The sequence below is a fragment of the Terrapene carolina genome, unplaced genomic scaffold (assembly GCF_002925995.2).
Source record: "Terrapene carolina triunguis isolate 2854851 unplaced genomic scaffold, T_m_triunguis-2.0 Scaffold146, whole genome shotgun sequence".
Lineage (NCBI taxonomy): Eukaryota > Metazoa > Chordata > Testudines > Emydidae > Terrapene > Terrapene triunguis.
The window spans coordinates 983,577-1,008,316 of record NW_020664497.1 but is presented as its reverse complement, the minus strand read 5'-3'; the positions used below and the strand labels follow the sequence as shown (position 1 = coordinate 1,008,316).

At 40.4% G+C, this 24,740-nt stretch overlaps 1 protein-coding gene across 1 annotated transcript in view; it reads left to right on the top strand.

The window, feature by feature from the left end:
* The first annotated feature begins 1,049 nt into the window (after positions 1-1,049).
* CHAT (choline O-acetyltransferase) overlaps positions 1,050-24,740 on the top strand; it is a 45,006-nt gene continuing 21,315 nt past the window's right edge. The window contains exons 1-6 of the mRNA XM_024209448.2: positions 1,050-1,109; positions 3,342-3,533; positions 6,327-6,445; positions 9,236-9,289; positions 14,674-14,854; positions 17,505-17,682. Coding sequence (XP_024065216.2) covers positions 1,050-1,109; positions 3,342-3,533; positions 6,327-6,445; positions 9,236-9,289; positions 14,674-14,854; positions 17,505-17,682 — 784 coding nt within the window. The remainder of the gene's footprint in view (positions 1,110-3,341; positions 3,534-6,326; positions 6,446-9,235; positions 9,290-14,673; positions 14,855-17,504; positions 17,683-24,740) is intronic.

The following is a 24,740-nucleotide window of genomic DNA, read 5'->3' as shown; positions in this document are numbered from 1 at the left end:
GTGGGGTGGCATCAGTGTTTAGGCAGCTTTGCAAATGCTGGCTGGCAGAAGTCTAGGTATCCAAGGGATTTAGGTGCCTACTAGGTTTGGCAGCTGCTGAGCAGCAGCTTTGAAAATGTCAGTGACACCTGAATTGAGAGGAAGCATCTGGGCCTGTCTGCACACAAAAGTTGGACTACCTTACAGTGGACTATACCACTATAGCTAAAGCAGCCCAATCCGCTAATGTGGATGCAGCTATACCAATATATCTGCTTATATTAGCATAGTTTATTCCTGAATGGGAAGGAGAACAAGCTATACCGGTATAAGGCTGTGTCACAGGTAAAAGAAAGGATGGTCCAATGGTTAGGGCACTCACCCGGGGCTCAGGAGGTTCAATTTCCCGCTCTGCCACAGACTTCCTCTGTAACCTTAGGCAAGTCACTTGACACTTCCTTACCTCACAGGTGTGTTGTGAGGAAAAACACATTAAAAGAGTGTGAGGTGCTCTGATACTGTGGCAACAGGGGCCCTGGAAGTACCTTGGATGGAATATACTGGCATAACTGCATCCTCAGTAGGGGTTGTACTGGTATAACTATGTCAGCAAAAAGTCACACCCCTGACTGACATAGTTATATTAGTACAAAAGCTGTCTGCAGACCAGGCCTAACTCTGAAATGGGGTGACATACTCCGAAGCAAATTAGACTGACAAAATAAAGCGCATCAAACCTGGCAAAAGAGAACCCGTTACGTGCATGGGATATTTCTATAAAAATGAATTTATAGAGAAATGCAACAAATTGAATGACAAAGTAATATCCAAAGGATTCGATTCAGTTTACTTTAGATATTGTAGTTCTGTTTCTCTTCAGTTTTGCATTCTTAAGCTTCAGTGTATGTTTGCACAGGGAACACTATATATTGTGCACATTTTGGTAATAACTGTCACCTACTTGGCTTTAAATCTTTTCCGTTTCCAGAACCAAGGTGTGCTGCTCTGTAAGTGCCCCCAAGTGGCTTCAATTTCTGGCCTCAGTAAAAGATATCAAAAGAAATGCAAGGATGCCTGTGCTAGAGAAACCCACACAGAAGGAGAAAGATGCATGCAGCAAAGATGAGACAGTAAGTGACTGTTTTTGGACAAAAATAAAACAGAGTTGAATTAAAGAAAGATGATTTTTAATTATTATCAATAGGAGCAGTGTTATCAATGAAACTCAGTGGTAAATACAAACACTATTTCTGACCTCGTTTCTTGATTTTTGGAAAACAGTGATCACTTGCAACAGTCTAGTATCAAGACCTTAAACTAGTCTTAGCACTTTTCATATTCAAAGTACAAACAATTCATCCTCACCAGGCCCCTGTGAGCATTACTAGGTAGTTATGTATTATTATCCACATTCTACAGATGGAGAAACAGAGACCAACAAAAAAAATAGAGCAGATTCTTTACAACAAAGTCTGAAATGGCCAATATTAATTTCTTACTAGTACAGGCCACCTATCAGTTTCACATACAACTCATCTGTGAGACAAATGAAATATTAAAAATATTAAAAAGTTAATGCATTGATTTAGGGAACTTAGGCCAGAAATTCAGATGAGTATGCCCAAAATTAGTTACCTAAGTCCATCAAGTGTGAAACTTTTGGCCTTAGTAAAGACGTGGAACTAACAGCAATGTTACTTGGACAAAACACGATGGAATCAGAGTATCTGACATCACCAGGACATAAACATTTCCATGCCCATTACCACTGAACTGCTCAAATAAATTCCAAAGGAGGTTGTATGCCTGTATTGTGCACCAAACGGACAAAAATCACAATGAGACCGCTTAATTACTTTTTCACTTATGATGTATATAGATGCATTACAGGCTGAACTGGCCCTTCATCTTCATCAATTAATTCATCCCATCACATATTTCATGGGTAGCTAAGTATTATCTCCATTTTAGAGATGGGGATATGGAGACAAAGTGGTGACAGTGGTAGAGCTGGGATTTGAACTCAGAGTTCCATGTTCTTGGCTCAGAGTACAGCTCTCTCTCACTCACATACTTTCTCTGATAAAGGAGCAAACCTGTTAAAAATGAATTTCTAGTATATCAAATAGGAAAAAGCAATCTGAAGACTGCCTGTTTATGAAACAGATGAAAGCCAAAACAAAAGAATGAATAGCTATTATAAGAACTGATCCACACAAACATCCCATTGTATGAGAAATACTAATGGGTGGGTATGGATGGCTTCACTAGGTGAAAATCAATTTCAGGACTCTGAGGCCATCGTACACCTCTCTGGGAACTACACTTGTGCTTTCTGATAGACTCAAAATCCTTCATATTTTTCCATCCTTCCATGGATCTCCACTTTGTTTGCCCCCTCCACCATACTTCTCTGCTCTTTTTATTTTTCATGAAAGCTCATATTTGTTTGGCTTAATTCCAACTTATAAAACAAAGTGATAATGTCCAAAAGTAATGCATGAGAACACTAAGGAATGCTGTTTGAGAGCCACCATTGGTTCATTATTGCATAGACAACTAACTATGCTCTTCATCAGAGATCTTACACACCCAAGTTATCTTGGGTCAACATCATCACTGATCCAACTCCACTAAAGTGACGCAGTTACACCCACAATGTTCAAAACCACAACTGCTACGAGATACCGCTAATGTAAAATATACAAGGATCCCACTGGAATTCATTGATACTGCACATGGCATGCAGATTTATTAGAAAGATGAGCCAGACATAGACAGTAGCTACTAAAGGAATCTCCCCAGGAGAATTAAAGGGGTCCAAAAGGGAAGTTTTCTTAAGGTGGCTGAAACCTTTTCTAGAGAAATAGGTCATGTGGTCCTCCAATATTTCCCCTTTTAGTCGCCCTAAAAGAAAAGCTCTGTGCATCTATCCCTGAAAATCAGTCTGCATGTTGAAGACAGCACCAACTAATTCCAAAGGAATCTCTGCATATTTTCAGTTAAACTTGGTAAGATTCCAGCACCATCAGGAAGGCTTCCCTTAAAGAGAACTTTAACTCTTCCTGGGAGATTTCTTTAAGCATTGCCTTCATCTGGCTCATCTTTCTAATACAAAGAAGAAAAAACATTTTCATGCTATTTCTATAGCAGTTAGCGCAAAAAAATGTGTGATAGAAATGACATTTGGGCAAAGCTAGGAATATGGGCTTGGTCTCAGATAATAACATCTCAAAACCAAGATCCAATCCAAACCTATATATTCCTCTAAAATATTCACATCATCTGTTGTAACTCAACCAAAAACAAAGAAATACTACAAATGCATAAAATTATTTACTGCTCCATCTTTTTACGATTAGACACTGCCCAAGCTTCCAGTGCCTCCACTGCAACAGACCTTGCACATGTACCTACAATGCGTGAAACACTTGATTCCAGAGGAGCAATTTAGGAAGACCAAGGCCATAGTAGAACAATTTGGAGTTGCAGGAGGCCTAGGAGAATCCTTACAGCAAAAACTTCTAGATAGAAGGGAGAAGACTGGAAACTGGGTAAGCAAATGCACATTAGAAAAAGAATGGCTTGTGTGTGAGGCTGCTCATTTATAAGTTATTTGTGATGTCCTACATGATTTACATGAATAACCTTTATATCAGGTTGCTATAAATCAGGTCACCTTTTTGGATCAAGTCCAGGAGTCAGACTAGATTAAAACGTGCTCGTGCTTTTACTCAGCTTCTACCCACAATCCCAGAAGGGTAGACTGGAATGTTTCTAAAATGACTAGCCACTGACATAGTTAAAAATGTATATATTTGCAATGTCATCATTAGACTTCAGGGTCAACAACTCAGTAGGATGGATGAGGGCAGTTCACATCTCTCAGAGCTGTCGTTTTAAGCTATTTGCACATGCAGGCAGAGAGCGCTATATCCCTTTTGGAAGGCTCTCTGGACAGCCTTGGGCACTAGAAATTTTTTATTGAAAAAAAAAGTTTAAATTCTTCACAAACTGATGGGGCTACAAAAGGAATGTGGGCATGGTGTACTATTGGGTACCATTTCCATCTGAACTCTGATCAAATCAAATTATTCTGGGCTGTATACATGGGGAACATGGTTTTAAAGAAGACTATTATTTGCTTTTCTGTATAGTATGTCAAAAGGTTTGCCTAAAATACCATCTTTGCAGGAAAAAAAATTGTATGCTCCATGCTGAAGGCTTCAATCTTTAAACAATCTAGGTTTCTGCTCCCTAAAGCAGGAAAAGTTCAATACGTTATGGATAAATTGTGTTTGATCTTTGCAGACAGTTACAGGCCATCCATTCTGAAGCTGTCTCTACTGGCCAATCTGAAAAATGGCAGTAGTGACAGCATATTGGATAATGAATGAGTGACAGAAATTGTAACTAAATGTTATGTATTAAGGTTTATCCATATCATCTAGGAAGAGGATGAAATCCTGGTCCCACTAAAGTCAATGGAAGTTTTGCCCTTGATTTCAGTGAGACCAGAATTTCCCCCCAGCTTTAGTGATATGATGCACATGAACCTTTGAACAATTAAAGTGTTCCTATATTCAGACCTAGATTATAATGATGACACGACAGCTGGATTTTAAAAGCCGACACATTCCAAGTAAAAAATTCTCTCCCTGCTGTACTGACTACACATAGATATCATCTGCAAGTTCCACTGAATGGTCAAATCTCCTTTTGTTATTCTGTTCCTAAAATAATAATTAATCTTCTTGGTTGGAGAAAAAATACATTTATTAAATAAAAAAGTGTTTCTAATAACTATTTAAGGTGGGAGCTGATCATTCAAATAAGAAATGTGACCCGCCTGAAGGGTACAAGAATTATTGATGAGCCACATATAAGGCTTTTCTTAAATATCACAACATCCAGTCTGTCTAGTAAAAGTAATCATTCAATCGTTAAGACAAACTAGAGTTATTTTAATTTGGAATTTAACTTCCCAGGAATAAAGCTTTGGCCTCTTCTCCTGAAGACTCCAGGGAATGTGGGGGAAGGAGTTATTTTCCGCATCTGTTCCAATAACGTTGAAAAAAATCTCAAAGGAAATCTTTTTCAGCAGATGCATAAATTCATAATTAGTTTTGCATAATTTCTCTGTTTATATTTACTGTACTCAAAGTGTGTCTGCTAAATTCAGACAGACAACTTGATTTTCCAAACAACTCTCTGTCTTCCAAAACATGGTGATCAACAACAGCATGAAATAGTGGCTGGGGATATGAGAATGTCTTTGTTGTACTTTCAACTTCTGTACACAAATGCTTAGGAGGTCATTACTTGTGCTTGTATGGGCCAAGTACTGATAACAATCACACTCCGACATGCCAGCAGTTGATGTGCTTCTCTCCCTACCTCTCAATGGCATAATCCACCTACAAATTTGTTAAATTAAAAAACAAGGAAACACGCCATGCTGGAACTGCTTTGAAATTTTGACCTTCACATGGTCACGTGGACCTAAATTTTCAAATGACTGGTGTTTTAGATGACTCAGTTTTGGAGTTCCCCACTTCAAATAGTCCCGATGATCAGATAATGCTAAGTACTATCCCCCTCTTAAAATCAGTCCCTTTGAGGTTTCTTACATTGGGCATCCAAAAACTCAGGCACCCAGAATCACTAGTCACTTTTGAAAATTTAGGTCCTGTTGTTGTTTGTTTTTAACTATATTGTCTGTCTTATTTGGGCCCTGATCTTGCAACTGATGGCATGTAAGTGGACTGCTGCACATGCATGAAGCCCCATTGACTATTTTAGGGTTCTGTGCAGGCTCAGAATTCCACCCATCCACTATTATCTGCAGGATCAGGGCCTTAGATTATTAAGTTCGCTGGCCCTATGTATATCTCTACATACTGCACAGCAGTAAATACACCGAAGGTGCTTGATAGATAATAAAAATAGCATCTAGGCAATATCAACCAACATTTGTACCAACTATCTGCATAAGGAAAGCCTACACTGGTTAAATTCTATCCATCCTTGAACATACAGTTGGTGTCATTAAGAAATAAACACTTACCATTGTTTCTTTAAAAGTACTTTGCTGTGAACAAATATATAGGTAATAATACAATAAACTTGTTGTTTTTTTTATGGTGCACACTGTAAATTACCATAGATTGAATGATAGGATAATGGATTTGTGGCTGATTTAGAGTGAGCTGAGACCACTGAGCCCAGACTGAAAATGATTAATGGCCCCATTAATCAAAGCCCACATTTGATGCATTGTGCCACCAACCACTTACACACACACACAATTTTACTTGGTTGTAAGATGTTTCCTCCCCTTCCCTTAGGTGTTTAACTACTGGTTGGATGACATGTACCTCAACAACCGGTTGGCTCTTCCAGTCAATTCCAGCCCTGCAATTATCTTTGCCCGTCAACATTTCAAGGATGTGAATGACCAGCTGAGGTAATGTATTAAAGACCACAGCTTTTGCCTCTGAAAAAAACCCTTTAAATATGCTACTCTGGCAAACAAATAACTAGCTTGTTTAAACAAATGAGGGTGCCAATCATTAAACCGTTCCCTATCGTACATACTGGCTATAGGCAGCTTCTAATTTCACTCACGCAGAAACCTTAAGTTAAGAATTATACTTTAAATAGAAAATTTTGCCATCACATTTATCATTTTAGACAAAATATACTCGTGGAACTTTTAAAACTAGGGATATCTGTGAAGCATCTTAAACTTCTCATCAGATACTTTCCCAAATCAGAGCTCTTTGCTGGGAAAAGAAATCCTGACTCCATGCACGCTGTTTAGAATGGAACAGTCTCCAATATGCTACAGTTACAACTCAGCAAGCTGTAGCAGAGCCCTACATGTCAGCCACCCTAATTTGAGGTCTTTGTGCCATGCAGGAAAAACATTTGTGCTCAGTTTAGCATCTCCTGGGAACTGATGAGTATGGAAAAATATAAGCCCCAAAGTTAGTATAGTGCCCAGTCTCCCACCATGTACCCCAAGGCTGCACAAGTGCTGGAAAGTGGGCACTAACTTTGCTAGTGTCAAAACAACCTGAAAGTGCAATGGAAACAACTGGGTTACCAAGAACTAGTATAGAAAAATCAACACCCTCCAACAATACAATAAAATCCATTCTAAAACAACAGTCAGTGCTTTGTTGTCATTGATCAGGATAACAGATTAATGGAGAAGACTGCCGCAGAGCCCAAAGATAAGAACTTGGAGATACAATATTAAAACATGAGCTAGAAGAAAAACATTTCCGGGACTCATGAAGAATTAAGCTATGTACAACCAGCAGAACAGATAAGAAAACAGGGTTCGAGGGAGAAAGGTCCCTTTAACAGACAGTGTTTTCAAAAATTACTTTATATAAAAAAGTAATTGCATTACTCCTGATTATATCTGCTGCTGCACGTATAACCAATGAATTCTGGAGCCCTGTTGCTAAAATCACCAGCATCCAAAGAACATTTTTGGTGTTGACCATTTCCCTATATGGATATAAGGGTGGCTAAATTTATTTTAAAAAGTGAAAACATAAAGAATAAACAAAGTTTATACAAGCCAAGTACACAATATACATCCCCAGATGCTATTAAAAAAGTAAGCTTCCAGTTCTCAACCTTTGCCAAATCATTTCCCCCTTTTTAAACAGCAATACAAAGCAAATCTACTTTCAAATATTGCAGATTTCCTCTTTGCTTTTAGCACTTTCCAGCTGCACATTACTGAAAGAGTAAATTGCATATGAATTTATGCTATTATAATTTTTAAAAAACAGCCAGAACCTTGAAGCTGATCTGTATTATATTAAAATTTTGCATAGACAGAGCACCATGTCTTTTTTTAAACCTACTCTAAACATTAGAATAAATGTGCTTCCTCTTGTTCCTGAATAGATTCACTGTGCACATTCTGTTCTATGAAACTACGTTTTGCATTTCTCTAATGCATATGACTTGTAACAAACAAATACTTTTAACATAGAGGATCCCATTCAGAAACATAGCAAATGGGCGGTCTGAGGAAATAATGTTCCTGCCCCACAGCCATGGAGCAAGAGTATATATTTCAGGACAGCAAATACTTCAGTACACCAGGTAGTACTTAAGCATTTATATTGCTGAGACTCCTATGTTTACAGAACGGGATGCAGCCCCCATCCCGTTCTGTAAACAACTACTTCCAAGTATCCAGTCTAATTTTGTTTAATTGTTAAATAAGGATCATCACTACATGATCGTAAACTCTGTGGGGCAGGGACTGTCATTTTGTTCTGTGTTTGTATAGCACCTAGTACAATGGGGTCCTGGTCCATGACTAGGCACTATGCTCATAAAAATACATAACACTAATTATATACACTAGTCAACGAATTTTTCCTCTACATGTGTTTGTTAAAATTAATCATAGTTTTTTCCCCCTGTTCTTGCCAAGAGACAGACTCTGTCATGCTGTAGAGCAGAGGTTCTCAAACTGTGGTCCGTGGACCACCAGTGGTCCGCAAGCTCCATTCAGGTGGTCCGCGGATAGTTCTCTCTAAAGGTGCGCGCCTGGATGGCTGCACACGAGAGAATGAAGGGTCACCCACCTAATTAATGGAGCCATGCAGGTGTGGCTCCACTAATTAGGTGCCTGGACCCTGGAGAAGACACACATGTAAGGTGAGGTGGTGGCCTTGGGGGGAATAGAGGGTAGGTGGGAGGGGGCAGTTGGGTGAGAAGAGGGGGTGGGGGGAATTTGGGACATGCAGGGCTGCAGCGGCTAGAGAAAGAGGCAATTTCCCCCAGCTCCAGGGCTGCGGCTGCCAGGGAGAGATGCCCCTCCTTCCCAGCCCCACCTCGGGGGCTGCTGTGGTGGGGGAGAGAGGGAGAGACCCCTCTCCTTCCCAGCCTCAGATCGGGGGCTGTCGCGGTGGGGGAGAGAGTGCACATCCATCACATTAGAAAGGTAAGACTACTGATATTAAAATATGAGTTGTGTGCTTTTATCCAAAGCGCATTACAATAGTTAGCTAACGGTACAAACAACATTTGGAAAGATCATTAAGTGGTCCGAGACCGTCAGCAATTTTCAAGTGGTCTGCAGAAAAAAAAGTTTGAGAACCACTACTGTTGAGCCTAATTGATCTTTATGGGCCTTCTTAGGCTCAGACTGAACTCCCAGAAATGGCACCATGTTGCTGCATGGCAAAAGAGTGAGGTTATTTCTATTTTTTACTTACAGGTTTGCTGCTAATCTCATTTCAGGAGTGCTGGATTATAAAGCTTTACTGGATGCGTAAGTATTTTGGAAATAGAATCACTGACTGACTACAAATATAAAGAGCTCTGATTAGGAATGCTTGGAGGTGTCCAAAGTCATGCTACATTAGGCCATAATTCATTGGACCACTCTAATGTTAGGAACTGAAATGGTTCAGGTATGGTAGCTTTGGCAACACCATGGTAGCTTTACATGCTTCTCCTTTATTACTACAATATGAGGTGCCAGATGAGGATTCTTCATAAGTCATGTCAGTCATCTGTCAGATACACAGTTCAATCTACAATACAACATAAAAATTTGACTAATGTGACTGTTTCAGACCTACCTAAGGAGTCCATCCTCTCCAACTGCAGATCAATGTGTGGCAGTGTCATAGCAAAAATAAGGAGGAGTCCTTGTGGCACATTAGAGACTAACAAATTTATTTGGGCATAAGCTTTTGTGGGCTATAACCCACTTCATCAGATGCACGGAGTGAAAAATACAGTAGGTAGGTATAAATATACAGCACATGAAAAGATGGGAGTTGCCTTACCAAGTGGGGGGTCCGTGCTAACAAGGCCTATTCAATCATGGTGGATGTGGCCCATTCCCAACAGTTGACAAGAAGGGGTGAATATCAGAGGGAAAATTACTTTTTGTAGTGACCCAGCCACTCCTAGTCTTTATTCAGGCCTAATTTGATGGTGTCAAGTTTGCACATTAATTCCAGTTCTGCAGTTTCTCAATGAAGTCTGTTTTTGAAGGTTTTTTGTTGAAGAATGGCCACTTTTAAGGCTGTTATTGAGTGTCCAGGGAGATTGACGTGCTCTCCTGGTGGTTTTTGAATGTTACAATTCTTGATGTCTGATTTGTGTCCATTTATTCTTTTGTGTAGAGATGGTCCGGTTTGGCCAATGTAAATGGGAGAGGGGCGTTGCTGGTACATGATGGCATATATCACATTGGTAGGTGTGCAGGTGAATGAGCCCCGCATGGTGTGGCTGATGTGGTTAGATCCTATGATGGTGTCCCTTGAATAGATATCTGGACAGAGTTGGCAACGGGGTTTGTTGCAGGGATTGGTTCCTAGGTTAGTGTTTCTGTTGTGTAGTGTGTCATAGCAAAGTTTGCCAACACCCCTATGTATTACTTGAGAACCACCAGTTTGGTAAACTCCCTCACAAGTATCTATACAATTTTCCATATTTCTGATATTTGCCTCTCCACCATGGTTAATTTGTTAATAGACATCCCCAACCCCATCCCAAAACAATAAACCCCACAAGAGGAAGCCTAATCACACCCAGGTTCTACTGCTGGTATTTAACCAAAAAAGTTGTAATCCATTTTTCCTGTTGTACACAGAAAATGTAAATGTAGGAAAGTATCTCCAGCAGTCCTTGAGAACTATACTATTAATAACAGTATTTTACATATATAGCACCATTCATCCACCTGCACACCTGCACATCTACCAATGTGATATATGCCATCATGTGCCAGCAATGCCCCTCTGCCATGTACATTGGCCAAACAGGACAGTCTCTACGCAAAAGAATTAATGGACACAAATCTGACATCAGGAATCATAATACTCAAAAACCAGTGGGAGAACACTTTAACCTGTCTGGTCATTCAATGACAGACCTGCGGGTGGCTATCTTACAACAGAAAAACTTCAAAAACAGACTCCAACAAGAGACTGCTGAGCTGGAATTGATATGCAAACTATATACAATCAATTTAGGATTGAATAAGGACTGGGAATGGCTGAGCCATTACAAACATTGAATCTATCTCCCCTTGTAAGTATTCTCACACTTCTTATCAAACTGTCTGTACTGGGCTATCTTGATTATCACTTCAAAAGTTTTTTTTCACTTACTTAATTGGCCTCTCAGAGTTGGTAAGATAACTCCCACCTGTTCATGCTCTCTGTATGTGTGTATATATATCTCCTCAATATATGATCCATTCTATATGCATCCGAAGAAGTGGGCTGTAGCCCACGAAAGCTTATGCTCTAATAAATTTGTTAGTCTCTAAGGTGCCACAAGTACTCCTATTCATCCAAAAGAATTTCACAAACTACATTCCAGCAGTACCACTGAAATGCATCCACCCAAAGAGTGGAATGTGGCAGACAACCAATGCACAGTACACTGCACCATAGTGGAGGAACGGAACATTTTCAATCATGGGATAATGAGACCCCCCTTGTCACGCATCCTGACCAGCATTCATTTGGGTCAAGGAAAGGCAAAGTCGATATTTAGCCATCTGAGGTCTCACCTAGGGTAACCAGATAGAAAGTGTGAAAAATCGGGACAGGAGGTGGGGAAGGGGCAATAGGTGCCTATATAAGAAAAAGCCCGAAATATTGGGACTGTCCCTATAAAATCGTGACATCTGGTCACCCTAGTCTCACCACCTGTGAATTGATTATAAGAAAAGAAATTGGAAGGAGTTGTTGGATTTTTTTACTTCAATGTCCGAAACTATTCAAAAACTTATCACACTTGGTTGCTCAGGAACATGTGCTTTTGTCTAAGATAAACTATAGAACTGTATGCCATATCTGCATATCTAAAAATACAGATGTCGACATGTTATAAACTACTTTGTCACTACATCAGGGCCGGCTCCAGGCACCAGCCCACCAAGCTTGTGCTTGGGGCGGCACCTAGAGGGGGGCGGCGTGGCGCTCCAGCCGCCGGGGAGAGCGGGGCTACGGCCGGGCTCGCCGCCCTGCCCCCGGCGCTCTGGCCGCCGGGGGGAGAGCGGAGCCCCGGCCGGGGCTCGCCCCCCCCCCCCCAGGGCTCCGGCCGCCCCCCCCCCGGCCCCCCCCCCCCCGGCGGCCGGGGGGGGGGGGGGGCCCCCGCGGGGGGGGGGGAGGGCGGCCGGAGGCTTTTTTGCCTGGGGCAGCAAAAAAGCCAGAGCCGGCCCTGCACTACATCTTTACATGACAGCATGGTATGCATCTGTGAAGAGCTAGGAATACATATTGCTTAGCAAAGATGTAACATTTTATCTTTAATATTTTGACCTGGGTTCCTTGATCTAAAGAAGACTCGTCACAGTATTCCTAGCCTCACTTTAATAATTATTTACTCCCTTTTCTATAAGTTCTACTGTTGTTGCTCACCTTTGGGTACCAACACTAATATTTCCTCATTATAACTATTAATATTCCAGTATCCATTGTTGCCCTGTTACAGCCGTAGGATAGTCAACGTAATCCTAGCATCTTTTGAATCACTACATAGGCAAACACAATAGGCACAAAACTAGTATGCAAAAGCAGTTCATAACTTTCCAAGGTACAGTAAAGCTTTGCTATCCGGCATGTTGGGGGAATGGTGGTGCCGGTTAGTCAAAAATTCCAGTTACCTAAGAGTTATACTTACCAATGGAATACCAATTTTCAAAGACATAGAATACAATAAAATGAATAAAATATAAAATAGTATAAAGGTGCTGTACTCACCAATCCAGTAGTAGTAGTGCACTGCAGAGTGGTTGGTTTTTTGAAGCACTTAGGTGTATACAGGGTAAAGTTTTCTATACAGTAGGTTATCTTATGACACTACATATCACTATGGGCAGCGCATGGTGGACACCCAGATCACTAAAAATACTCTTAACACTAAAACTATACTGAACATCTTTGATGATTCAGAAGGCACTTCAGGATCTTGCAGTGCCTTGGCGTCATCATTATCAACATCAATTATCATTGTAGATGTAGAAGGTGTAGGAGATTGGGCTGAATCTGTAATGACCCTATGATATACCCTGGAAGCTGATGTTTTGAATAAATCCCTGCTATCAGTTTGTTTACTTGTCTTCTGCCTCTTTTGCATAAAAGTAGAGTGCAGAATATGCAGTTGCATAACCTCCTGGGCAGTATACTAGTCCCGGTTATTAGACTGAAGATTTGTATTGGGAAATATCAGAAATGCCGGTTAATAGAGATTTCTGGTTGATAAAGTGCCAGATAACACAGCTTTTACTTGTATGTAGTTTTAGCTATGTAGATAGCCCAGTTGCCTGGTTAAAGTATTTCAAACAAAGCCTAACTTAGACAGACAGAAATATATAACACAAGAATATAGCTTAACATATTCAATCAGTGCAAGTTTTGTTGTCAGAACAATATAGTATAATGTCCCCTTTCTAAAATCATTATAATCACGGGTTTTCTTATCATCATTGTTATTATTTACTATTCTTGTAAAAATAGGCCCAAAACGAGAGTGGGAATCCATTGGGCTTTGTACTACATCAGAACATAAGAGACTGTCTCTGGCCCAAAGAGCTGACAATCTAAATAGACAAGACAAAGATGGAGGGTGGAAAGAAAGGAAGTATTATTATCCCCATTTTACAGATGAGGACCTGAGGCACAGGGAGATTAAGTGACTTTTCCAAGGAAGTAAGTCATACAGGAAGTCTATGGCAGACCTGGGAATTAGAGAACTTTCTCTTGGTCTAGTATCTTAACCACAAGACCAGCAATTTCCCTATGGCCCCCTACCTACAATGACAACTACATTAGTTTCTACTGCATTGACAGTACAATGTCCTACAATTCATAATCAGAAAAGAAAACATTCCACAGCAAAGTAACCAGATTTTGTTCTGGTCACTAAAGAGGCATTTTAGTGTGTATTGTTGCCAGACTCCTAGCAATTAAAAAGGATCCAGCTGCTAAATTTCAGCATTTACTTCCCCCATGTGTCACTCTAAGGGCCAAAGTTGTTTGGTAGGATTAAATTAACTCCTCACTGTCCAGATGATTCCCCTCCATCCTGCCCATTCTACTGATTTCCAGAGATGGAGATGTTTCCCTTAAACATTCTAAGCAACTCTAGCCTGGACTTCCAGTACAAAGCACACATGGCCTTCTAGGGTGCATGTCAGCTTCAGATGTTCAACTGATTTTCATTTATCCTACAGAGTTTTGAGGGTCCCTTCTAAGCAGGCTCCCTACTCCTACCTCAGGACTCTTGGTGGAAAGCAGGCTTTTTTTTTGGATGGGCAGGGGATACATATGTGAAAGATTTTATACTGGATGATGAAAAGTGCAAGTGTACTGTATATTCACAGATGATGAATATATGTTGCAGTCACTGATTTGCATGCCCTGCTATTGTTTGAGTCTCTAACACATATTCATTGAATGCAAATACAATTCCTTAATGAATATGCATGAATCTGCCAGGAATGATGTATTTAACTTTGGTATGGGAATTCATCTATTTCCTTACACTGTAATCTTGTTTTTATTATTCCATTTGTATTGTACCTAATCTAATTGTAACAGAACAAAGGACAGATTAGATTTCTTTTCCTCTCTCTCTCTCTCTCTCTTTCTACTTTTCTCTGGCTTTGTTTCTCTCCTCTCTCTCCAGCAATGCTATACCTGTTGATTTTGCTCGTGGACAGCTGTCTGGTCATCCTCTCTGTATGAAGCAATACTATGGACTCTTTTCTTCCTATCGTCTTCCAGGCCATACCAAAGATACTCTTGTGGCCCAGAAAAGCAGCATAATGCCAGAACCAGAGCACATCATTGTTGCTTGTAACAATCAGGTGAGTAGGCATTTTGTTTTTAAACCTTTTCCTCTTTCCTTCAGAAATCGGGTATGCATAAATTTGCTTGATAACAGTGTAATACAATCATTGCTCCAGGATCTCACTGAATGTACAATAGATGATGGCACTGGACTCAGTCCTGAAGCCCATACTCAGTTCTTATCAGTGATGTGCTGCCAACATTTTAAAAAGAAGCTCCCATAGTTTTTTTTCCCCTTCCTAGCCCAGCTTACATTCTGAGTACACTGCTACAGCGAGGAGAGATGTGGGACTGGGGAAAATACTAATTCAGTTTCCATTCAAATAAAAACACTTATTAAACAGGGAAGCAACACCACAGGCAAAAAAAATTATACGAAGTACATTTGCTGAAGTGTTTATATTTTCACCTGAAAACTCTATTGGATATATTGGCATACCACATAGTGTTCAGCCTGTATAATTTAGAGTGAGGGTGGGAGGAGAAGAGACCTTGTACAGCACCCCTCCCATACAGCATTTGTTTGCAAGTCCCTGACATTTAGTACAATATGGTGCATTCCAAAGGCAAAGATTTTGCTTTTTTTAAATGTATTGTAAGGAGCAGAGCTGGTCACAAAACAGCATTTCTCTTCCACAGAAAATTCTGACATTATGACATTTGTTTTCTTTCTAAATCGAGATGAAAAGCTGAAGTTTCAGAACCATTGGCAATGCCATGAGAAATCCTGTACTCATGAAATTTTCTGGATGGATTAAGGCAGCATCCTTGGAATCCCTGCCTGCCAGCCTGTGTGGGCTTAACAGAACAACAAGCCAATCAAGAGTAATAATCGGAGGGCAGAAGATTAAGGAACCTATGGGTAGTGAGAAGAGTGAGGAATGACATGTCTATGGGGAAGGAACTGGCAGTGAAAGTCTATTTGTGGGGGCTGAAGAAGGATGATAAGAGTCAGGAATCAGAGGGAAAGAATCTGGGTAATCTTTTTTGTGGTGTGGGGTTTTTGTTGTTGTTGTTGTTTGGTTGGGTTTTTTTGTTGTTGTTGTTGTTTTTGGCAGAAGGGGAAGTTCTGGTAGATCTAGGTCCCAGATGGTCTTAATCTGACCCTGTCAGTTTCTCTATCAAGGTGGTTTGGATTAATCTGGAAAAGCATCCAGACACCTGGCTGTTTATCCATCCAAAATAGATCACTGAATCTTCTACAGTTTACTTATTGCTAATGGTCAGCTTCTGAATGCTGGCAAAACTTTAGAGAGCAAGCAGCGTAACTTAGCACATAATAAATGGGTTATAAAAAGCTCTCTGGGTTCCCCATGTAACAGTATTGCATATCCCTATGCTATTTTTAAAAGAGCTGGGACTATGGAAATTATTAACATGCTTCCTAGTTTTAATTGCGCAGGTGTTTTTAATCTTATTCAAACAATGTAAGCCAGACTGTGAAGAACTTCAAAAAGATCTCACAAAACGAAGTGACTGGGCAACAAAATGGCAAATGAAATTTAATGTGGATAAATGTAAAGTAATGCACGTTGGAAAAAATAACCCCAACTATACATACAATATGATGGGGGCTAATTAGGCTACAACTAATCAGGAAAGAGATCTTGGAGTCATCGTGGATAGTTCTCTGAAGAGGTCCACACAGTGTGCAGCGGCAGTCAAAAAAGCAAACAGGATGTTAGGAATCATTAAAAAAGGGATAGAGAATAAGACAGAGAATATCTTATTGCCCTTATATAAATCCATGGCACGCCCACATCTTGAATACTGCATACAGATGTGGTCTCCTCATGTCAAAAAAGATATACTGGCATTAGAAAAGGTTCAGAGAAGGGCAACTAAAATGATTAGGGGTTTGGAACGGGTCCCATATGAGGAGAGACTAAAGAGGCTAGGACTTTTCAGCTTGGAAAAGTGGAGATTAAGGGGGGATATAATAGAGGTATATACAATCATGAGTCGTGTGGAGAAAGTGAATAAGGAAAAGTTATTTACTTGTTCCCATAATATAAGAACTAGGGGCCACCAAATGAAATTAATGGGCAGCAGGTTTAAAACGAATAAAAGGAAGTTCTTCTTCACTCAGCACACAGTCAACTTGTGGAACTCCTTGCCTGAGGAGGTTTTGAAGGCTAGAATTATAACAGGATTTAAAAGAGAACTGGATAAATTCATGGAGGTTAAGTCCATTAATGGCTATTAGCCAGGATGGGTAAGGAATGGTGTCCCTAGCCTCTGTTTTTCAGAGGGTGGAGATGGATGGCAGGAGAGAGATCACTTGATCATTACCTGTTAGGTTCACTCCCTCTGGGACACCTGGCATTGGTCACTGTTGGTAGACAGGATACTGGGCTGGATGGACCTTTGGTCTGACCCAGTATGGCCATTCTTTATGTTCTTATGTTCTTATTCTGCTCTCACTCCAGTGTAAATCAGGAGCCACTCAACTGAAGTCAGTGGAGTTACACTGGTATCAAACCCAAACACAGGTGAGAGCACAGTATCAGGCCCCAGCATGTTAGCACACCACTTCCCTCAGCCATGTAATTCTCACTGTGCAGAGCTGCAGCACCTCCAGGCAATCCCACATTGAGCGAGATGTTTTCTTACAGAGCGTAGTATAATCTGCCTGTGATCCTTCTGACTTTTATCATTTCCCTGCAGTTCTTTGTTTTGGATGTTGTTATTAATTTCCGCCGTCTCAGCGAAGGGGATCTGTTCACTCAGTTAAGAAAGATAGTCAAAATGGCAGAGAACGAAGAAGAGAGGCTGCCTCCAATTGGTTTACTGACATCTGATGGAAGAACTGAGTGGGCAGAGGCCAGGACAATCCTCGTGAAAGGTTAGCAGCAGCAACCCCAACCTTCTCTTCTTCATCCTCATCATCATCACTGGTCCTTGATGGGAGGTGATCCTTAAGGCAAATAGATGGCTAAAATCTCAGACCTATTGTTGAATTCCTCTAGCATGAGGAAGTTCAATTCTTGTAAGCATTCAGATGTATCATCACACAGAGGAACAGAAAGTATGATTTTGAGCCAGCTGTGTAACTCCAGGGGCACTACCATGTAGCTAGATTTCATCCCACGCTTTGTCTTTCCTCTGATAAATTCTGAACATGCCATCAGAGTTTGTGATTTGTCTATTTCTTCATGGTCAAACTGTGATAATGAGTACAATGCATCCATAGGCTTTAGAAAGTGTTGGATAGTCTAGCACTTTATGTTTTACACCGTGTTCAAACTGAAGCAAGGTAAGAGAAATTTTCCTATTTATCTTTCTCTCTGAAAAATGCTAAATCATCCCTTTATCTCTGGCTCAGAGATATTAGGAAGAATAGTATTTGTGCTTTAGAAATGCACCAGAGTTTACCAAACAGGTTGTCATTTCAAAATATTTCCCCAGAGGAGGATACCCATTTCCCTTGCAGATTACTGATAATGGCTTTTCACACAATCCACCCACCCTCAACCCTCATTACAACTAAACAAGAAAAATGGAATTTAAGCATTAACTTTTCTATAAGAATGCATAGTATAGAAATGATGAGTTTCTGGAGACCTTCTATCTATAAATTACAGTGTTAAGTATAGATTGGAAAATTCTCTATCTTTCTTAGAATCAACCTTATTGAAGAATTATTGGGCTCATTTCTTACAGTGTTTTCTTCTTATTCAACCTGATCGTCAACTGGTGTGATCAGTGTAACTCCATTGACTTCAAAGGAAGTTAAGCCAATTTTAATCAGCTAAGGGTCTGGCTCATGGTGTTTTCATCTACTCAGGATCCCCAGGAACATTGCCTTTGTAAGAGGGCTGACTCTGCAGCTCCCTGCAGCCTACCCTCTGTTACAGCAGTGGTATCTATTCTGTGGATAGAGAATATCTGTATCAAGGAAGTGCCAATCTGATACCATTGTCCTGCACTAAAATTACTTGTGTTTAGGAATGTCATCTTCTGCAAATTCTACTGGGTTGGCAATGTGCCAGCTTGTTGGAATGCCCAAAGAGCTAATGTTCTTGGCTCTGATTCGATACTCGGATATTCTGATTTTCCTTTCGAGTCGGCTCAATACTTTTGGCTAAGTATTCAGTTGCTTTCATTGTTGAGTCTTGTGTTTGCAGCACCCTTTCACTCTCTGAGCTCCATTCCTTCAAATTCCTGAGCAGCAAGCAACATTTCTCTTGATGTGGTTTGTAAATAATCACTATGTAAACTCAGGTTTCAGAGTGGTAGCCATGTTAGTCTGTATCAGCAAAAACAACGAGGAATTCTTGTGGCACCTTAGAGACTAACAAATTTATTTGGGCATAAGCTTTCATGGGCTAGAACCCACTTCATCGGATGCATGAAGTGAAAAATACAGGAGGAGGTATAAATACATGAAAGGATGGGGGTTGCTTTACCAAGTGTGAGGTCAGTCTAATGAGATAAATCAATTAACAGCAGGATACAAGGGAGGAAAAATAACTTTTGAAGTGGTAAGAGAGTGGCCCATTACAGACAGTTGACAAGAAGATGTGAGTAACAGTAGCGGGAAATTAGCATTGGGAAATTAAGTTTAGGTTTTGTAATGACCCAACCACTCCCAGGCTTTATTCAGGCCTAATCTGATGGTATCCAGTTTGCAAATTAATTCCAGTTCTGCAGCTTCACGTTGGACTCTGTTTTTGAAGGTTTTTTGTTGAAGAATTGCCACTTTTAGGTCTGTTATTGAGTGACCAGAGAGATTGAAGTGTTCTCCTACTGGTTTTTGAATATTATGATTCCTGATGTCAGATTTGTGTCCATTTATTCTTTTGCATAGAGACTGTCCGGTTTGGCCAATGTACATGGCAGAGGGGCATTGCTGGCACATGATAGCATATATCACATTGGTAGATGTGCAGGTGAATGAGCCCCGGATGGTGTGGCTGATGTGGTTAGGTCCTCTGATGGTGTCTCTTGAATAGATATCTGGACAGATTTGGCACCGGGGTTTGTAGCAGGGTTTGGTTCCTGGGTTGGTGTTTTTGTTGTGTGTTGTGTAGTTGCTGGTGAGTATTTGCTTCAGGTTGGGGGGCTGTCTGTAGGCGAGGACTGGCCTGTCTCCCTGTCTGTGAGAGTGAGGGATTGTCCTTCAGGATAGGTTGTAGATCCTTGATGATGCACTGGAGAGGTTTTAGTTGAGGGCTGTAGGGTGACGGCTAGTGGCGTTCTGTTACTTTCTTTGTTGGGCCTGTCTTGTAGTAGGTGACTTCTCGGTACCCTTCTGGCTCCGTCAATCTGTTTCTTCACTTCACGAGGTGGGTATTGCAGTTTTAAGAATGCTTGATAGAGATTCTGTAGGTGTTTGTCTCTGTCTGAGGGATCGGAGCAAATGCGGTTGTATCTTAGCGCTTGGCTGTAGACAATGGATCATGTGATGTGTTCTGGATGAAAGCTGGAGGAATGTAGGTAAGTATAGCGTTCAGTAGGTTTCCAGTATAGGGTCGTGTTTATGTGACTATCGCTTATTAGCACTGTAGTGTCTAGGAAGTGGACCTCTTGTGTGGACTGGTCCAGGCTGAGGTTGATTGTAGGGTGGAAATCATTAAAATCTTAGTGGAATTCCCATGGGTCCAGATGATGAAGATGTCATCAATGTAGCGCAAGTAGAGTAGGGGCGTAAGGGGACGAGAGCTGAGGAAGTGTTGTTCTAAGTCAGCCATAAAAATGTTGGCATACTGAGGGGCAATGCGGGTACCCAAAGCAGTCCCACTGACTTGAAGGTATAAATTGTCCCCAAACCTGAAATAGTTGTGGGTGAGGACAAAGTCACAAAGTTCAGCCACCATGTTTGCCGTGATGGTATTGGGGATGCTATTCCTGATGGCTTGTAGTCCATCTTTGTGTGGAATTTTGGTGTAGAGGGCTTCTACATCCATAGTGGCCAGGATGGTGTTTTCTGGAAGATCACCAAAGGATTGTAGTTTCCTCAGGAATTCAGTGGTGTCTCGAAGGTAGCTGGGAGTGCTGGTAGCATAGGGCCTGAGGAGAGAGTCTACATAGCTAGATAATCCTGCTCTCAGGGTGCCAATGCCAGTGTATTTCTGAGAGAATTCTCTGGTCTAGATACCAGCAAAGAAAGAGAGGCCACCTAAGATGATAAATAGGGTATCTAGATGGAAAAAGAGTTATTTAAAAGGCCAGATTCTGAAAGAAGGCTTCAAACCTCAGAGGTTTCATGCTAATGTTCATCACAACTGAGTGCTGGAACATATATGAGCAAAACCAGACTCTTTTTCTGTGTGTGCAATTTTATGCATGCAAACACTTTTCAAGTATTGACACCTACTTGTTCAAGTGAGAGATTGGAGGCACTGTATATGGAGGCACAGAAAAGGATGTGCAAAACCCAAGACAAACAGATTTTGCACAAGTACATGTCATGTAGATGTTAGTGCATGTCATGGTTATGACAATTTGGTCCCAAAAATCAAACCTACCTCCTTTATTTTTCCCTATTGGATTGGTAGTCTAGTGCCAATTATTTTGAATTAAGACTATCCTGGGTTACACTGGGAAAAAATGGTTTTCCTAGTTAAGTTTACCCCAGCATTTGTGGTATTTTCCATTCTACCTGCAGGAAATTCTGTAAATACTATGGTGAAATAAATGTTAATTCTTTTTGTCACTAATTGTGACCTGCAACAGCCACCAAAACACAAAGGACCTGATCCGAGGCCCATTGAAATCAACAGAAAGATTCTCATTGGCTTCAGTGGGCTTTTGTTCAGGCTTTTATAAAAATATCACAACATTTGGGGGTACAAGTTTGCATACAACAAAATGGTGGCCATTTTTGTATGAACTTGTAGAAAGAGAACATTTTCTTTAAAACATTCCTACTTTTTTTTCTGTTTGCCAAAGTTCCTTTAAATCCATTTTTCATTCTGCTTTGCAAATGGTCTGCTCCTTGAATTTCTACTTGCCATACATTTTGAGCCTGTGCTAGAAGGAAATACACATTTTACTTCTGCATGTATGCAAGGGATATAAGTGTACATATTTGATGCCCTCTTATTGCTCCCCTCTCATAGCAAATAGCTTATCCTTTGATCAGAGTATGCTTCTAATAAGAAAAAAAAAGTGTGTCTTGTGTTTACAAAGGATACCAGATTCACAGCACTGGAAAATGAAGTCAACAGATCAGAGACAGCATAAGATGTGTCAATAACTTTCTCAAATCCCCAAGCTATCAACCCATGCTACATTCATACCAGTAACTTTGACATGAAAAGTTTTCTATCCCAATACAATTATCTGAGTCTGTCGGTCTCATAGATCTCAATGTTCTAAAAACAAATAAAATATCAACATGGCCATGGCACTCTCATGCTGTTGGAGTTTGGCTAGACTTTCAGGAAACACATTCATCCAGTATCAGAGGGGTAGCCGTGTTAGTCTGGATCTGTAAAAGCAGCAAAGAGTCCTGTGGCACCTTATAGACTAACAGACGTATTGGACCATGAGCTTTCGTGCATCCGTGCATACATCCGACGAAGTGAGTATTCACCCACGAAAGCTCATGCTCCAATACGTCTGTTAGTCTATAAGGTGCCACAGGACTCTTTGCTACTTTTACCTTCATCCAGGTGAGTCAAAGCAGATGTTGAGATATAATAGCATTAAAATATGCTTGCGGGGTTGACTTTGGACCCCTACAATTTTATTGCCACTAGTGGATGGAGATCCGTAGCTGTACTGATGTCACGGGGAAAAAATAATTGAAGGGACATAAAGATTAATAGTTAGATATAAAAAAAATCATAGCTACTGAATTAGTGAATTTCAGCAAAAGAGGAAAGACAAACCAGTCAGCTGAGTTGCTCCAAACATTTTCAGAAAGAGCTAGTATAGCTTATCCTGATTTTGTTATTTTAAAAGTAATTATTCCCATTTTCTGGAAGATAACAGAAACACAGTATTGTCAATCCAAAACATCCCAAACATTAACAAAAAAACATGCCAGACCTCAAAAAAAGTAATGAGATTGGCTTAAAAAGCATGAGGTTTAAAAAAAAAAAAAAAATCTTTGCCTTCTGGTTGCTGAGCCTGTAGAGTACACTCATACCACTTTTTCAGGCTTTTCTCTGCAACAATGAGGGCAGAAACTTTTTTTAAAAATGAAGCTGAGAGTTTTCAGCTAATCATCTGTTTCCAGGAACTGTTGCTTTAATAGTATAATAATACCTAACACTTAGATAGAGCTTTGCATCTCAAAGAATATGACAATCATTAATGTATTTATCCTCACAACACTCCTGTGAAGTAGGGAAGGGCTACTGATATGGTAAGTCATTGCTACAGATGGAGAACTGAGGCACAGAGAGGCTAAATGACTTGCCCAAGGCCACAGAGGAAGGCTGTGACGGAGCAGGGAATTGAAGCCAGGTCTCCCAAGTCCTAGCCTAGTACCCTAACCATATTGCAAAACTTGCAATAAAAACACAATAGTTGGCAACAAACTCATCTAGGCACAGGTGATGGTCTACAATGGGAGATGGGGCAGACTGAAAGTGTCAGCCAGTGGCAGTTCTTCAGTGCAGGGAGCAAGGGAGCGAAGCAGTAGGAATGGGTTTTCTACACTGGAAAGGGGTATTGTGAGAATAAACATATTAGAGATTGTGAGGCATTCAGATATGATGGGAATGGTAAATGGGTATTTAAGAGGGTGAGGGTGCAAAGGAGCTATAGGGTGTCATACTTGGACACCAGTCACCATTGTTATACACACAGTCATTAACTGTGAGTTCATATTGCAAAGCTAATAAGATACAGAGGTCTAAATTCAGATCTGATGTAAGCAAGTGCAAATCTACTAAAGTCATTAGAGTTGCAGTCTCACCTACAGTGTCTAAATTAGGCCCATGACTCCCTTCCCTTCTTTTCCTATTAAAAAATAGTTCCTCTAGAAAGATTGATTTACCATATTAAATGCAATTCTGTATGTTAGATAAGGGGGTAAAAGGAACAAATTGTTCATGCAGTTTTTGTTCTCTGCTAGCCCCTTGTTTTCATTCCTTCTAGATTTTTTTCCCCATCCCAAGTCATGGTATATGAGTTCTTGTTCAGTTCATTTTCTGCTTACATGATAAACTTGTCAGTGTTTGACTGATTGGTTCTCTGGACATGTTCTGGTTCATTTGTAAGGGCATTTTCCCATTGCTTTGCTATTTCTAGCATGGGAGTCTCATTTTATTCACTTTAAAAACCTAGGTTATCGCAGCCCTGAATCCATATGTCAGAGTGAGGGTTGCTGGTGTTTAGGCAGCAGCTGTAATAAAATGTATAAACCTGTGAGGTAACATAAGCAAAACATTGAACAAATAGTAAGCAAACATGGACAACAGTTTTGTAATTCAATATGCAACCAGTTTTTGTTTCCATAATATTAGGAGCATTCTGTATACAAATAACAACATTAATCATTTATATAGCATTTTCCACCTTAAAGAATGCTAATGGATGTAACAATAATGCACACATAGCACCAGTGAAATATAGCCATCTCAGGACACCTCAAAATGGCACGCACTGGTGAAAGAAGAGATGTACGGGTAAGGACACTGGGACAAGACCTACTCTTATAAAAAGTGCTGTGGTAGCTTTAAAGCCAATGCCCAGCAACAAAGCGCTCTGTATTTATGGTGTACCATGCATGCTGCAAGGGAACCAATTAAATTTAACAGAAGCCACGGCTTGTAATCTAAGAAAGATAAATGAGTTCTTCAAGCTCATCTTATCTATTAATTTACAAGTTCGAGGTTAAAGTCTAAGTGTAGGACCACACAGGAATTCTATGAGTCAGACTATGAGCCCTTTACTTGTACTGGTGAACAATAGGTCTGCTCCTGTGAGTAAACTGAGGTCAATGAG